The 15,288-nt window shown below is 34.6% G+C and overlaps 1 protein-coding gene across 1 annotated transcript in view; it reads left to right on the top strand.

Moving 5' to 3' along the window:
• LOC138697985 (pickpocket protein 28-like) overlaps positions 1-14,427 on the top strand; it is a 42,971-nt gene extending 28,544 nt beyond the window's left edge. Inside the window, exons 5-6 of the mRNA XM_069823624.1 lie at positions 3,593-3,744; positions 11,582-14,427. Of these exons, the coding sequence (XP_069679725.1) occupies positions 3,593-3,744; positions 11,582-11,614 (185 nt within the window). The 3' untranslated portion in view covers positions 11,615-14,427. The remainder of the gene's footprint in view (positions 1-3,592; positions 3,745-11,581) is intronic.
• The last annotated feature ends 861 nt before the right edge of the window (positions 14,428-15,288 follow it).

Here is a 15,288-nt window from a genome sequence, read left to right as displayed (position 1 = left end):
TTTTCAGAGTTACACTAATTTGAAGTTGTTAAAAATACCTTTATTCTTTAGTTTTAAGGGAAAAGAATATTACTATTAGAGAATGAACTATTCAGAGGTATAATTTATTTAATTGGCTAGTGTTATGAAGCTAAAAATGTGTTGTTGTGAATTCAATAGTAGTTTCGTACAGAAATTTTTTTAAATTTTTAACTACAAAATTACATTTTTCTCACGCATTTATCAGAACAATTGTTACAAATCACGTCATTCTTGTAAACTCTTTAAAACTGTGTATTAGGATGCAAAATTGAACTGTGAAGAATCAAGTTGCTGAAAGTCGTGTGATCTGTAAGAATTGTTGTGTTAAGTGCTTAAGAATAATGTAATTTTTAGTTAAAAATTGAAACAAAAAACCTGTAGAAAGCATCTAAGGCAGTGGTGGGCAGATCTTGAGATACTACCCGCCACACAGAGGAGAGTTTGTGTGGGAGGGGAATGTACTTCACCCTTACATGTGAAGCGGCTAACTGTAAGAGAAACATAATATAAGGTATGAGCACACATTATCTCTGCCGTGTGTTAATCATGCTCTCATCAATGTTTTAAAATTGAATTAATTGTACACATTTTATTACAAGAAGTTGATATAAAAATGAACGATAATTACCTTAAGATCCATGCTGACTGAGCAATGTCCGAACTTTCATCTAAAGCTAGTGTATACACTATGAATTGGGAAATACTAGATTTTAATTGCTCATCCACCAGATATGAAATATCTTCTATTCTTCACCCTATAGTTAGTACGATGAGACAAACTAATGTTTTCATATTGTTCCTTTTGTTCAGGAGACATAACACTCGCCACACTTATTAAACATGTTTTAACAAATTCCCCGTCACTAAAAGGTTTCAATGATTTTGCGACTTCCCGTGCAACTATGTAACTGGCAAGAATTTTCTTGTGTTTTTGAGTCAATGCATTCGTCTCCTATCTATTCTGGTTATTTAATATTTCGGTTTTTAATTTTTCAAGCTGCTCCGTATGTTACGGCCCTATAAATTGAAATAGAGAGAAGTAGAAAAGAAAATAGAAAAAACAGAGCGAATTTTTTTTTTAATTTTTTAAAACAGAAAAATGATCTAGCTAATATTATTATTTTAGCTTATTGTGTAGGTATTAAACTTCAAACTACAATTATTTACCTTAATTAAGCTATGATTCTTATGACATGTATATGATGTCTGTGTATATTGATTCTGTGCGTTCCTGTAACGATTTTGTTGCATAGTAAGCATATCATATTTTCTATATGAACACAACAGAAGAACTTTTCTTCCCAATCTACTTAGAATGGGCGTTTATGAGTATTTAACATCGCAAAAACAATCCGTCACATCGACTAAGGGTCGCTTACAGAGGGGATGGAAGTTGGTGGGAGGAACGTGAAGTTAGAACCCTCCCCGCTACCGGATGTAATCATGATTACCAGTTTGCCCGCGTCTGATGTAAGGAATTAACAACACATTTTTAGCTTGAGAATACTAGCCAATTAAAGAAAGAATAATTCTGAATAGTCCATTCTCTATTTGTAATAGGCCTATTCTTCTACCCATACAACCAAAGAATAAAAAGTATTTTTAACAACTACAAATTAGTGTAACTCTGAAAACATTAAGAATATGACACAATATGACAGTTTTTGCTCAGAATGTCTTAAGAAATAAGCTCCGTAAGTGGCGGTCAGGGCTGCCGAGAAGGGGGGGGGCAAAGGGGGCAAGTGCATATGGGCCCGTGAGCAGTAAGGGCCCGTCAGATCAAGTGAGTCTGATTACTTTTTATTATCACGAATACATACCAGTACTATAAAATTTTGTAAGAACATTTGTTACATGAATCTGACAAATTAACCAACAATAGCAGAATTAGTACAAATTACCACTTCATTATGTAAATGTTTAACTTTTATATAATAGAACATCGTTTCCACGTTAACAATCATCGACACGACACTTGAGGGTTCTGGGATTTTCCTGAAATATGTCCCCGTCGCTTGTACTGAAAACGTTCAATTGGCTTGTCCTCTTAACTACCAATCCCTGCCGGCCCACTGCAATATGCTAGTGGACTCCCAAATCCAAACTGCAGGATCACGTTTCCCTTTCAGTAGGGCCTATATAGTATGTTTCGTGACGACACTTTCGTCTTTTCGTTGTCGTTTTTCTAGTAAGTAGAAGCATAAGTCGGGAGCTGAGAAACGCAAGGAGAGACAGAAAAATTGGAAGATATTAAGAAAGGGAGTAGAACTTTGTTTGAAGTTGGTGTGAAATTGAGCAACATTGGAAAACTAAAAAGCAGCAGACAAATTGTGTCATTGAATGTGTTGTTCGAAAACAAGAGCCTTTCAAAAATCAGTATTAGGCCTACAATATTTAAAAAAACTCAAGAATGGAGAATGTCTTCCCAGAGACTGGCTAGTGTGGAGTGAAACAAATGAAGGAAAATAGTACAGTGACTGATTTGTTTCACTCCACACTAGCCAGTCTCTGGGAACACATTCTCCATTCTTGAGTTTTGAAAATAATACTGGAAAAGCTCTTGTTCCGTCACTTAGAATGTTATTACGCAGGTTGGGGGTACTTTTTCGAAGAACACATTCAATGACACAATTTGTTTGCCACTTTTTAGTTTTCCAAGGTCGCATGTTACTTGCCATGGCTCAGAGTTAGGAACTGGTGTGTGTAAATTTGTTTCACTTGCACATATTAACACACCATTTTTACTATTGTTTGCTTTTTCTGATTCAATACTACTGTTATCAGAATTTTTTTCTAAACAGCCACAACGATCAGTATTCACTTCTAAGCATGAACTGTCTTCATTTTTGACAACCTGAACAGACGGGCTTGAGATTGGTTTATTTTCTGCACCTTCACTAGCAACGCTCAATTTCACACCAACTTCAAACAAAATAAAGGAAATAAAAATGTATTCAGAGTAACAATGTGTCAAGAAAGACTGAGTAACCTTGGCCTCCTTAGTCTGGAGAGCGATCTTGCTAGGTCTTTAAATTTTGATGATATAATTGATGATTTTGCATCAATCTAGTCAAGGAGAGTTGTTTGTTGATGTTGACCTGCAAGTCAGAAATTACAGTGTTTAAGGATAGTGTTTTATGAAAACGAAACAAACGACAACGAAAAGACGAAAGTTTCGTCAAGTAACATACTATGTAGGCTCTACTGAAAAAGAAGCGTGATGAATATAATATATTGTGCTAATGTGAAATTTTGCTAAACGTTTTCATAGTAACAAAAGTGTATATTTTTAGATTTGTATCTGTGTATGGGATTATCTTTTATTTATTTTGCAAATAATTATTATGGTCAGAATAATTGGTAACTTGTCATTTTATAACTTTTTTTTTCCAACGGGGCCCGAGGACAATATTGCACAGGGGCCCATAAATCCTATCGAAGGCCCTGGTGGCGTAACTCCTCGTGAATCACCCTGTGTAGTAATGATCCAATATATACAACAGTAGTAGATAAAATACTGAATATTATATGTCCACGCACTCGTTACAATATTTGTAAAATGTGACTTCAGTGTCTATGGGAGGAGCGGCTGGACTCCTAGTGGGCGCCAGTCTGTTGAGTTTTGCGGAACTCTTTTACCACTTCACCATGCGACTGTTCGTAAATGCCGAGTACTTGAAGAAGGAAAGGAAAGGAGAACGATCACAACAGCAACATTCACAGGTATGTTCCGAGAAATCACGAAAAAGGGATCAATTGTGACTTATACTCGTACATTACTGAAATAGTTGCCCTTGATGGTTTTGCAGACAGATGTCTGTAAAAATTATCGTCTAGGTTGAACGTATATAGAGAAACATTTATTTGATTATGTATTTATTTACTTAGTTACATATTTATTTCTATACCGATGTGCTTCTTGCATCCAGAAAGGCGGATATCATTTTCATCATATTATGCTTTGATAAAAGATAAGCCCAGCATAACGTTTTCCTATTACCTCTTATCTGCGCCTTATTTATACGAGACTGTAGGCCTAAATCACCGCCGAATCGTTTTCCTCCCCCGCTAGAGTTGTCGGATCTCCCCAACAAACACGCTCGTTACAGCCGGTTACAATGCCGGTAAGCTGAATGTGCCTCTGACTGTAGTTTACAGTGCAACTGAAATGAGGACGCGCTGGCTTATATTATGAAGGTTCGGATGAGGACAGCTACAGTACTTTCCTCCATTAGAGCAGTCTAAGCTCAAAGCAGAACTTATCTTGAAAAAGTCTACGTTTCACTGCGGCATACAAACTGTCATTTTTAAACGCTCTGACTAGCTGGCTAACTTTCCGAGATGCAGAGGGGTACATGCTTTTAGGTTTGTATTGGTCCTTTGTGCGCCCAATAAGCGATGATTGTTCCAGTTTGATAGGTGGTTCGGATGTAGGGTGACCAAATTCACATCGATAAAAAAGAGGACACAAAGTTTAAAAAAGGAGGACATTGCTCGAAAAAAGAGGACAGATTAGATTTAGGCTTAAGCCTATATCATACTTTAAATTAAGTCAATATCTATTTTATTACAAAATATTTGCATTACATATTTAGGTACGTTAATATATGTTAATATCTATTTTATTACAAAAAGATTATGAAAAAACTTAATAATAATGATTTTTCAGTTAGCTACATATGAAAGTCAAGGGAACTATAATTTATTAAAGAGAACAGAAAATATTTATTTAGATTTACATTCGTACCTCGATCTCTCGATTTACTAGCTACCTCTGAGCCGAGACCACATATATAAGAGACTGCCCATTCCAGTGTTAAAACGATAACTTGTAGAAGAGAACAACCACCAGGATCGCAACTGTCGATTAGTAACGACCGCTAGAGGGAAGTACAGTAGCCCGATGCAATTCAAATGGGAGTTATAATGTAACTTCTTCTACTGTCGCTAGATGGCAGTATAGTGAAATTTATAAAAGTTGTTGCCTTCAAAGCCTATAAGGCTGAGCAATCTGTTTATGAGATCAGGACTCTGAGCAACGACCGTAACAAGGAGGAGCAAAGAGAGTTATAATCGTTGGCAAAGAGTATATTCCGTCGATGCCGCTGCCACCTACAGGCATATTACTTGCAAAAGGCATTAAATCAGATAATTTCAAAATATCAGACATACAAGTTACAAAAAGGAAAACATTTCTTGATTTTTTTTAAATCCGCCCGGCCCCGGACGAAGGCCTAAAAAGGAGGACATGTCCGGACTAAAGAGGACGTCTAGTCAACCTATTCGAATGGTATTTGTGAATACGATGCTGACAGGTGGTTATCCTACCTCATTCTTGATCCTGAGCTCCAAAAACCTTAAATCTCGTATCAGTACAAGAAGAATTAACTAACTCTTTTTATATTTATACATGTTTCTTATATCAACATTATTTTTAATTTGAGACTTTTACTATTTCCGACTTAACCCCAGCCTAATTTTAACTATTGTAGATTATGAAATGGGGAGAGGAGGATGGAGAGTATTGGTATAAAAGAGGCAAACGGAATTACACTGAGAAAACTTCTATGGAAATCTGCTTTGTTCACTAGATGAAAGAGAGATGGAACGGAGAAAAATTCTCTCCGGCGCCGGGATTTGAACCCGGGTTTTCAGCTCTACGTGCTGACGCTTTATCCACTAAGCCACGCCGGATACAATCCCGACGCCGTTTAGAATCGTCTCAGATTAGGCTCCATCTCTTGGGTTCCCTCTAGTGGCCGCCCTCTGCACTACGTCATAGATGTCTATGAACGCAGGACCGAAGTCCATACATGTGTTGAGGTGCACTCAGATGAGTGACTGTTTGGCCGGGATCCGACGGTATGGGCGCCGTCTTTAAATCACAAAGTGATTTATTACGCATATCATATATATTTTGATGTACCGAAGTACATATGATATTTCCACGCAGATATTCTGCGTCATCACATGATGAAAGAGAGATGGAACGGAGAAAAATTCTCTCCGGCGCCGGGATTTGAACCCGGGTTTTCAGCTCTACGTGCTGACGCTTTATCCACTAAGCCACGCCGGATACAATCCCGACGCCGTTTAGAATCGTCTCAGATTAAGCTCCATCTCTTGGGTTCCCTCTAGTGGCCGCCCTCTGCACTACGTCATAGATGTCTATGAACGCAGGACCGAAGTCCATACTTCGGTACATCAAAATATATATGATATGCGTAATAAATCACTTTGTGATTTAAAGACGGCGCCCATACCGTCGGATCCCGGCCAAACAGTCACTCATCTGAGTGCACCTCAACACATGTATGGACTTCGGTCCTGCGTTCATAGACATCTATGACGTAGTGCAGAGGGCGGCCACTAGAGGGAACCCAAGAGATGGAGCTTAATCTGAGACGATTCTAAACGGCGTCGGGATTGTATCCGGCGTGGCTTAGTGGATAAAGCGTCAGCACGTAGAGCTGAAAACCCGGGTTCAAATCCCGGCGCCGGAGAGAATTTTTCTCCGTTCCATCTCTCTTTCATCATGTGATGACGCAGAATATCTGCGTGGAAATATCATATGTACTTCGGTACATCAATATATATATATATATATATATATATATATATATATATATATATATATATATTGTTCACTAGAGTTTTCATTACGGCCAATATGGAGATCGAATCCGGGCTGTCTGAAGCGCTGAATCATAACGTGGACATTTATAAGCATTCTTCCATCGTCAAAATTTCCAGGGAAATATGAGTCACAGAAGTAAAATACGTGATAAAACACAAGTCCATAGAGTATAATAATATTTTAATGTTTTTATGACTATCAATAATAATTTTTATTTTTATTTTAATGTTTATTTAACTAGTAAGCAAAGTGAGTACAAATTCAAAAGTAGCCTATACAACGAAAAATGTTTCTAGCCACTACAGTAAGAGACAGTCTTGTGTACGCTATGGTCTTAGTCAATAATATAACATAAAATTTACAAAGACAGTTTACTAAATACACTAAGTAACTTAATTCAATCCGACAACTAACACATAAGAGAAAACAATAAAGACCAAAAGAGAGAAAAACACATTTAATATAAATTGACAATCAGACAGAAACCAATGACATTCAATAAAAACAAGAATATCGTCGACAGAAATAAAAAGGTAAAAAATACACCATTTGTTAATAATACATATCATGAATAATTTTATAAATTTATTTTTTAAAGGTTTAATTTTAAAATATTTCAAATTTGGAAAATGATTTGTAATTTTATTATGGTCTTGGGCCGAAACAAGGACCATGTTTAAGTGTTGCACTTGTATGACATTTAGGTTCAATTAATGGGAAAGTGGACTTTTGTCGTTGAGTATGATATTCATGTCGATTAGATTTATGTTCTATTTGATTTCTGTGGTAGTAAGTTAGTAAACTATGTTTATAAATTTCTTCCATAGTTAATACTTTAAAATCTGTGTAAATTAAATTTGTTGGGTAATTCATATTTTTCGTGAGACAAATTTTTATTAATCCATGATCAACACTTCTAGTAGAACGACAAACAAAATATTTACAACATTGCATATTTCAGATTGAACGACAATGTGTACTCCTATATCAGAAAGATAAAAAAATTCCGTGTTGTTGCTATGATATAAAACAGATTTTTTTCCCTTAGTTTTGTGGAATTAGGAAGGTTCAAAATTTAATGAAACGAGTTCAACTGATGACAATTTGGCTGCAGTCATTCATTGTTAAATATTTTGTATTTCATTTACCAAAATTCTAGCCTGGTTAGGGACACAAGAGTCTTTAGAGGAAGCGACATTCATAGTGATCATTTTCTACTGATTAGCAAAATAAACATACAAAAGAAATGGTGTAGAAACTGGAAAAAAGAAACAAAAAAGAAAGAAGAGAACAAACAAGAAATCTATAAAATAAAGTTACTAGAAGAAGAATCGATACAAGACCTATATAAAAGAAGGTTAAGAGATTATACAAACGCAGAAGCGCCAAAAGAGGAAATTGAAGAAGAATGGCAATGTATTAGAGGACTCTTACATAAAACAGCAAAAGAAGTTTTAGGGACAAAGAAAATAGGAGGAAGGAATAAAGGCTTAAAAAAATGGGATCCCGAAATTCAGAAATTAGTGAGTGAAAAAAAAGAGGCTTATCTGAAATATCTTAATAACAAGAATAATCAGAATAAAATAGAATATAATAGAGTAAGAGCATTAGTAAAAAGATATACTAGGAAACTAAATAGAGAACATTGGGAAAGTTACATAGCAGAAATGGAACACAATTTACATGGAAGACAGGACAAAGTATATAAATTTATAAGAAACCTTAATTCCCAAGAAAAAGATAAAGCAAATCTGACAATTATACAAGACATAGAATTAGAAAATTATTATAAGAAATTGTGGACTGATAAAGAAAATGAAGAAGAAACTATAGAAACAGATAAACAATTAATAGAAGTAGATGAACTAGAAATGCAAGAAATGTTAGAAACAATAAAGAAAAGTAGGAATAATAAAGCATGTGGAATAGACAACATAAATATAGAATTATTAAAAAATGCCCCGAGAAATTTTCAAGAAAGGCTATTAAATTTTTATAACAAATGTTGGAAACAAAAGACTACGCCAGAAGAATGGAAAATAGGGAAGATAATATCGATATTTAAAAAAGGAGATAAAACAAACCCAGAAAATTATAGGGGAATAAGCTTACTATGTACAATATATAAAGTATATGCGAAAATGATAAGCCAAAGACTATCAAATATAGTCGACATAATAATATCAGAAGAGCAGACAGGTTTTAGGAAAGGGAGAAGCTGCACAGATAACGTTTTTACTTTAAAGCAAATAATCGAGAAAAGAAGGGAATTCAACTTAGAAACTCATATCCTTTTCATACATTATAAGAAGGCTTTTGACAAAGTGTCTAGACCACAATTGTGGAATATACTAAATGAAAAGGGAATCCCACTACATTTGATAGAAGTAATTAAAGATATGTATGGAAAAACAAAAATAAAAATAAATCAAAGAGAACCCATAAGAATAACAGGAGGAGTTAGACAAGGTTGTCCATTATCAACCACTCTTTTTAATATATATCTAGACGACATGATAAGATCATGGAAACAAATAACAACAGGAGGAATTAATTTAGGAAATATGATAATAAAAACGTTAGCCTTTGCAGATGATCAGATTTTAATAGCAAAAACAGAGGACGAAATGCAGAGAATGCTATATAAATTAAACGAAATATCAAAAAAATACAATATGGAAATATCACCAGAAAAAACAAAGGCAATGGCTTTCAAGGGCTCTTATCCAGTTCGGGCAAAGATAATTTTAGAAAATAAAGCAATAGAACAAGTTTCAAAATTCAATTTCCTAGGTTGCGAAATAACATACACAACAGAAACAGATATAAATAACAAGTTAAACAAGTTTAATTATATAACAGGAACACTAAAAAGAACCTTGAAAAATAAAGCCAGAAAAGACTCCTTAATAAAATTATATAAGACGATGGCAGTTCCTACAATTACTTATGGATCCGAAAAATGGACAATGACGGCACAACATATAGCTAGAATACAAGCTGCTGAAATGAAATTCCTCAGGCCAATAGCAGGATACCAAAGAACAGACAAAAAACACAATACAGAAATAAGACAACAACTAAACGTAGAGGAACTAAATACAACAATAGTAAAATACAGAACAAGTTGGGAAAACCACTTAACAAGGATGACGGACGATAGAATACCAAAAGCAGCATACAATTACTCACCACGAGGAAAAAGAAACTTAGGAAGACCTAAGAAAAGATGGAGGCAGCAACAATTTGGAGCCGGAACAGGCTAATGGAAGGCCTAAACCGTGATGTAGAAGAAGAAGAAGAAGAAAATTCTAGCCTTCTCTTGTTGTTCTGTAATGCAATATATATATATATATATATATATATATATATATATATATATATATATATATATATATATTTTCCATTAGTCCTCTAGAATTAAGAAGGTTGAACTTTTTCTGAAACGGTTTCAACTTCCGACAATTTAGCTGGAATTATTCATTTTCCATATGTGTATTCCGCGTAACAAAATTCTAGTCTTTCTTTATTGTTGCTTTCTTGTAAGACAATCTAATTCCTTAGTTTTACGGAACTAGGAATGTTCAATATTTTGTGAAACTGTTTTAACTTTTTTTCGACTTAGTTTTAAGGAATTAGGTAGACTCAACATTTTGTGGAACGGTGTCAACTATTGGCTATTTGACTACATTTATTCCTTGTTCTAAATTGTGTGTCCAGTATAACAAAATTCTATCTTCCACATATGCAGAACACATCACAAAAATTCTAACCACACATACAGAGACATCAACACAGACATGGAAATTCTGCACATCCAACCAAAAAGCTAGAAACTAAACACACTAGAACAATACGAAATATACAAACACACAAAAACACATCCAAATGAAATTCTCAACACACAACTCAATTTCAGAACACACACAATCTTTGATTCCACATTACACTACACAAAAACACCCCCACAGGAAATAAAACAAAAGGTGCCAAGACCAGCAACAACCAGTTCTCATGATAGCCAATAGCAGGTCGAAGCATGTTAACAAGGTAATATAAAATTTAACATTTGAAAGACATATAATACGTTTTCCAAAATTCTATCCTTTTCTCGTTGTTGATGTAAAACAATTTTTCCCACTTAGTTTTACGGAATTGGGAAGAATCAACATTTTATGAAACGGTTTCAACTGTTGACAGTTGGGTGCCATTATTCGTTGTTTCATATGTGTATACCATATAACAAAATTCTAGTCTTTTCTCGTTGTTGATGTAAAGCTATTTTTTTTCTCTTAGTTGCACAGAATTAGGAAGAAACAGCATTTTGTGAAACAATTTCAACTGTTGACAATTTAGCTGCAATTATTCGTTGTTCCATATGTGTATTCCAAATAACAAAATTCTAGCCTTTTTTTCGTTGTTGATGTAAAACAATTTTTTCCTCTTAGTTGTACGGAATTAGAAGGAAACAGAATTTTGTGAAACGATTTCAACTGTTGACAACTTGGCTGCAATTATTCGTGTTTCCATATGTGTAAGGTATTATATTGTATGGTTTATCTCAACAACTTTTTTATACTACTTTTCTTTGTACAATTAAAATTTAAGATGTTATGGGTAACTTTTCATACTTAATGAACATTCTGTATATGCGCTTTGTGGTACATATTTTAAAATAAAAATAGATTTCTACTCACAATCAGAATACCACTCGTTAATTTACAGAATGTGTTTTGATAATATTGGCATAATTTACACGGCATTCGATTTGCAAGACTGATGAGAATCCGCACTAAAATATGCAGTTTGAAAATGGTGATAATATAATGAATAATAAAATTATTTACGTTTAATATAGCCAATGACTAAATTAATTGTAAGATAATTGTATTTTGTACACTTCTATTAGTTCTAATTTTTCAGATGGAGCAGGGTACAACAAACATCGCACCCTAAGTGGACAGGATGAAACGTCTAGCGGAAGCTCAAGCCTTCCTAGAAAATGCCAAGTATACCCACCCAACGCAGCCCGGCCGTGAAGCAGGTTAATCCGCCTGCGCGACATATCTAAAATTAATATCCCACCAATATTTTCGCTATGGTATGATAGAGATCTGATAAACAGTTTTATCACACAAATGTCTTAATTGCACTCAGATAGCATTTATTCCAGTAACAATGCACATGTATAGTAAACATTCGTTTCCTTTTCGTCGATTTTTAAAAGAATAATTTATGGAATATACAAGATAGAGGGAATTATTTCGTAGAATATAGTGGGAAGAGAAAGGAAGCGGGAAGCGGAAAGAAGAAGAATAGAATCAAGAGGATGAGAAGAAAGATGGAGAGTACAAAGTGGAACGAAGAAGGGAAATAGAACAAGAGGTAGAGAAAGTGAAAGAGCAAAAGGTAAAGAAGGAAGAGGATGAAGAGAAACAATAAAATTTGGAAGCGGTAAAGAGTGATAGATAGATTAAAAGAAAAAGCAAAAAGAGGAAGGGAACAATATTAATAAATAAAGAAGAATTAAGTAATAGATGGAAGAGGAGATGACTTAGGAGCAGAATGAAATGAACGAAAAGTAAGAAAGGAAGTAAAGAAATAAATAAATATGTTTATTATTAAATTAGTGTAAAAAATTTTCATTTGATTGCTAAATTTTGATTCGTTTAAAGCAGGCATGCCAGAAATAAGGCACAGGTTGTGCAGTTTTGTGCGCGGATCGCCGGCCTGTGCGGAATGCATCCTTCAAGCGTCGCTCTTACCAATTCTTAGCTGGAGAGGTGTACAATAATCTATTCTGCGCTTCTAATGTTAGATTAAATAGGCATTTGGACATTATAAATATAGTTAACAGAAGGAAAAAAAACACAGTTATTATCAGTGTCTACATTTTGATATTTGTGATACAAGAAACATTAGATTAACTCAGTTATACTTCACAAAGTAGTGGTTTGTAAAGCATAATTTATTAATATGATTTTATATGGTATTTGAAGAAAAAAAAATTGCAGTAATTTTGAAACAAAACACGAATACATTATTTCATTTTAAGTAGTAGGTACTAATTATTTTAAAAGTAATATACCCTACTCTTTTCATTGTTCGTCCAGCATTATTACTTATTGGGACCATTGGTACACAAATGTTGAAGAAAATATTATACTCCCAACTAATTACATGCAGTAGGACATTTTGAAGTTTTCACACTGAAATCATTTCCTTCCTGTGTGTCAATATAAATTAACATTAATATTAATAAATAATATAAATTAAGCTTAGAATTTAAATTCACATATAGTTTATTTGGAAAACTTTGAGAGCAAGTATCCACAATTTGGAGGCGTTACTGAAAGAAATTAAAAGTATAGTTCACAAGCTGTAGACATTCTCTTTATTAATGTAAGTATATTAACACTAGTGACGTGAGATGGAAAATTTTCCTTTATATATTTTTCGAGAAAATGTTTCGCCTTGCAAATAGTTGCTTTCTTCGCTCCTTACAACCTCAGGAACCTCACATGTATTCCTCACTATATTCTCATCACTTACCAGTTTATGAAATGGAAGTCGTAAGCCGCTTAACCTTTGATGGCTGTGTTAGTACAGACTCCAAACCAACGCCATTGTCAAGTTTGTTTTGCCGTGAGAGTACTGATTAAGAAATAAGCGACGGTGAATATTATATTTTGAGAACATTACTATTCTGATCTGAACTCTCACAACACTATTACCTCGACATGGGCTGATGAAAGCCTTTCATTTTAAAATAATTATTATTGTTGGCTGAGGAAAACATAACAATTATGTTATCCTATATGATTCCTGACTCCTCTTCTTCTTTATAGGTGTATCTGTGGACTCCTCACTTTATTTTTCATAACGCATTCACAGTCACAGCTCAATCAGCATCCAAACTGATCTGTGTTAAAGAAACAAAAACTGTTCTGCTACTGCAGGTACAGTATAGCCCTGACGCGCTCCCCTCCAGCCTGATTCACTCCCTCCAGGTAGGGGTATAGGAACTGCACATCGCACAGAGACAGGTGCACAAAGTGAGTGACTGCACAATGTGCAGGGTTTTGGCATACCTGGTTTAATTTCTAACACCAAAATATGCGTAACAGATTATATCTTTGTGTAGAATTGAAGTAAACTGAATCATCCAATGATAATGAACGGATAATTTTTTACTCTGATTAAAGGTGATTTGAACGTAAGAATGTACCAACCTACATATTCATTTAGCAACAAGTAAATAAATATTTATTAACATGCCTAAGGTACTCATGGAATTGATATTACTGTGATTTTACGAGTTGAATTTTTGACATGGTAATTCCTTTCTCTTTTCTGTTGCTTAGTCACTCATTCTTCACAATGAAGTATATGCAACAAAAACATGCACTAATGTTAAAAGTTCTGGGGCGTATATTGTTTCATAAATAGAATAAACCTTGTTTGTTGTATCTTCGAGAGCCTTCTGTATCACAATATACATTCCCCATGAAATTTTTCATGTATCTTGTGCGCTTGCATGAATTGCTAACTTCGTAACGATTTTCCATCCTCAATAGCGCAATGTCTGGCGTACCTCAAGTACTACCGCCGCTATACCTCGGCTTCAGCGCTTATGCATGAAACGAGATGAATGAAGAGTTTTGAGCAGACTGCAATATATTATATAATCTAAGAACTTACATTAGTTTGTATTATTTGATGTTTTCAATAATGTTTTGGTCTTCATAGCCTGCTAAGTTACTTTTCAATAAACCTGTAAAAATAAGTCGTATAGTTTTCATTTATTGCCAACAAATCTAACAAAAACTGAAGCATTCCAAGCAAGCAAAGATTTATTAAATCTTTATTCCCATATTTCATCTTGTTCTTCTTCTTCTTCTCTTCCCTTCGTCCATCTCTTCGATCCCAAAACTAATGCGCACTAGATCGTTCCATCTCCACTCGTCCCTTCACAGTTTCTGGGTCGTCCCGTTTCTTTTATACTCATCGGTGGTTTAATTCTCATTCAGAAAACAAATTATCTGTTATAGTCCGAAAATATTCTCACAAGGGAAGGGTTTTGGCTCGAACAGGAATTTCGTATCCAAAATTTGTATACAGGCCCATCTTTACATCTCTGTAAAGCTCCCAAAAGCATTCGTTTGTGCAATGTGTGGTTTGTCTGTTAGAGCACTGCACAAGTTGAGGGGGGTGGGGAGAGCACTGCACAAGTTAAAAGGATGGGACACCTTACCCGTAAGCCTAGCCTAGCCTAGAAGCTAGTGCGAGTGTTAAAATGTCTAGAGCCCATTTAAGAACATTTTTCTCCAACGTTCTGTGTGAAAATATTGCAGCTAATCAAAAATGTACACTGTTGTATGAGTCATTGAATGTACACAAGGACACAACCTTAATAAATGAATCATTCCAAGGCTAAGACATGGAACGTATGATCATTCCACCTAAAAAAAAACTAAATATATCCAGCCTCTGGATATTTATTTCCTTAGGCAATATAAAATATATGCTCGGAGGATAACATATTACATAAGGACTCTTGTTGAGAATCCAGAAATTAACTTGGGAAATTGAGTGTTTATAACGAAAATGCACTCTGTTATTCATAACCA

Source organism: Periplaneta americana, chromosome 1, assembly GCF_040183065.1.
Source record: "Periplaneta americana isolate PAMFEO1 chromosome 1, P.americana_PAMFEO1_priV1, whole genome shotgun sequence".
In the NCBI taxonomy this organism is placed as follows: Eukaryota; Metazoa; Arthropoda; class Insecta; order Blattodea; family Blattidae; genus Periplaneta; species Periplaneta americana.
This window is presented reverse-complemented; position numbering and strand designations above follow the sequence as displayed.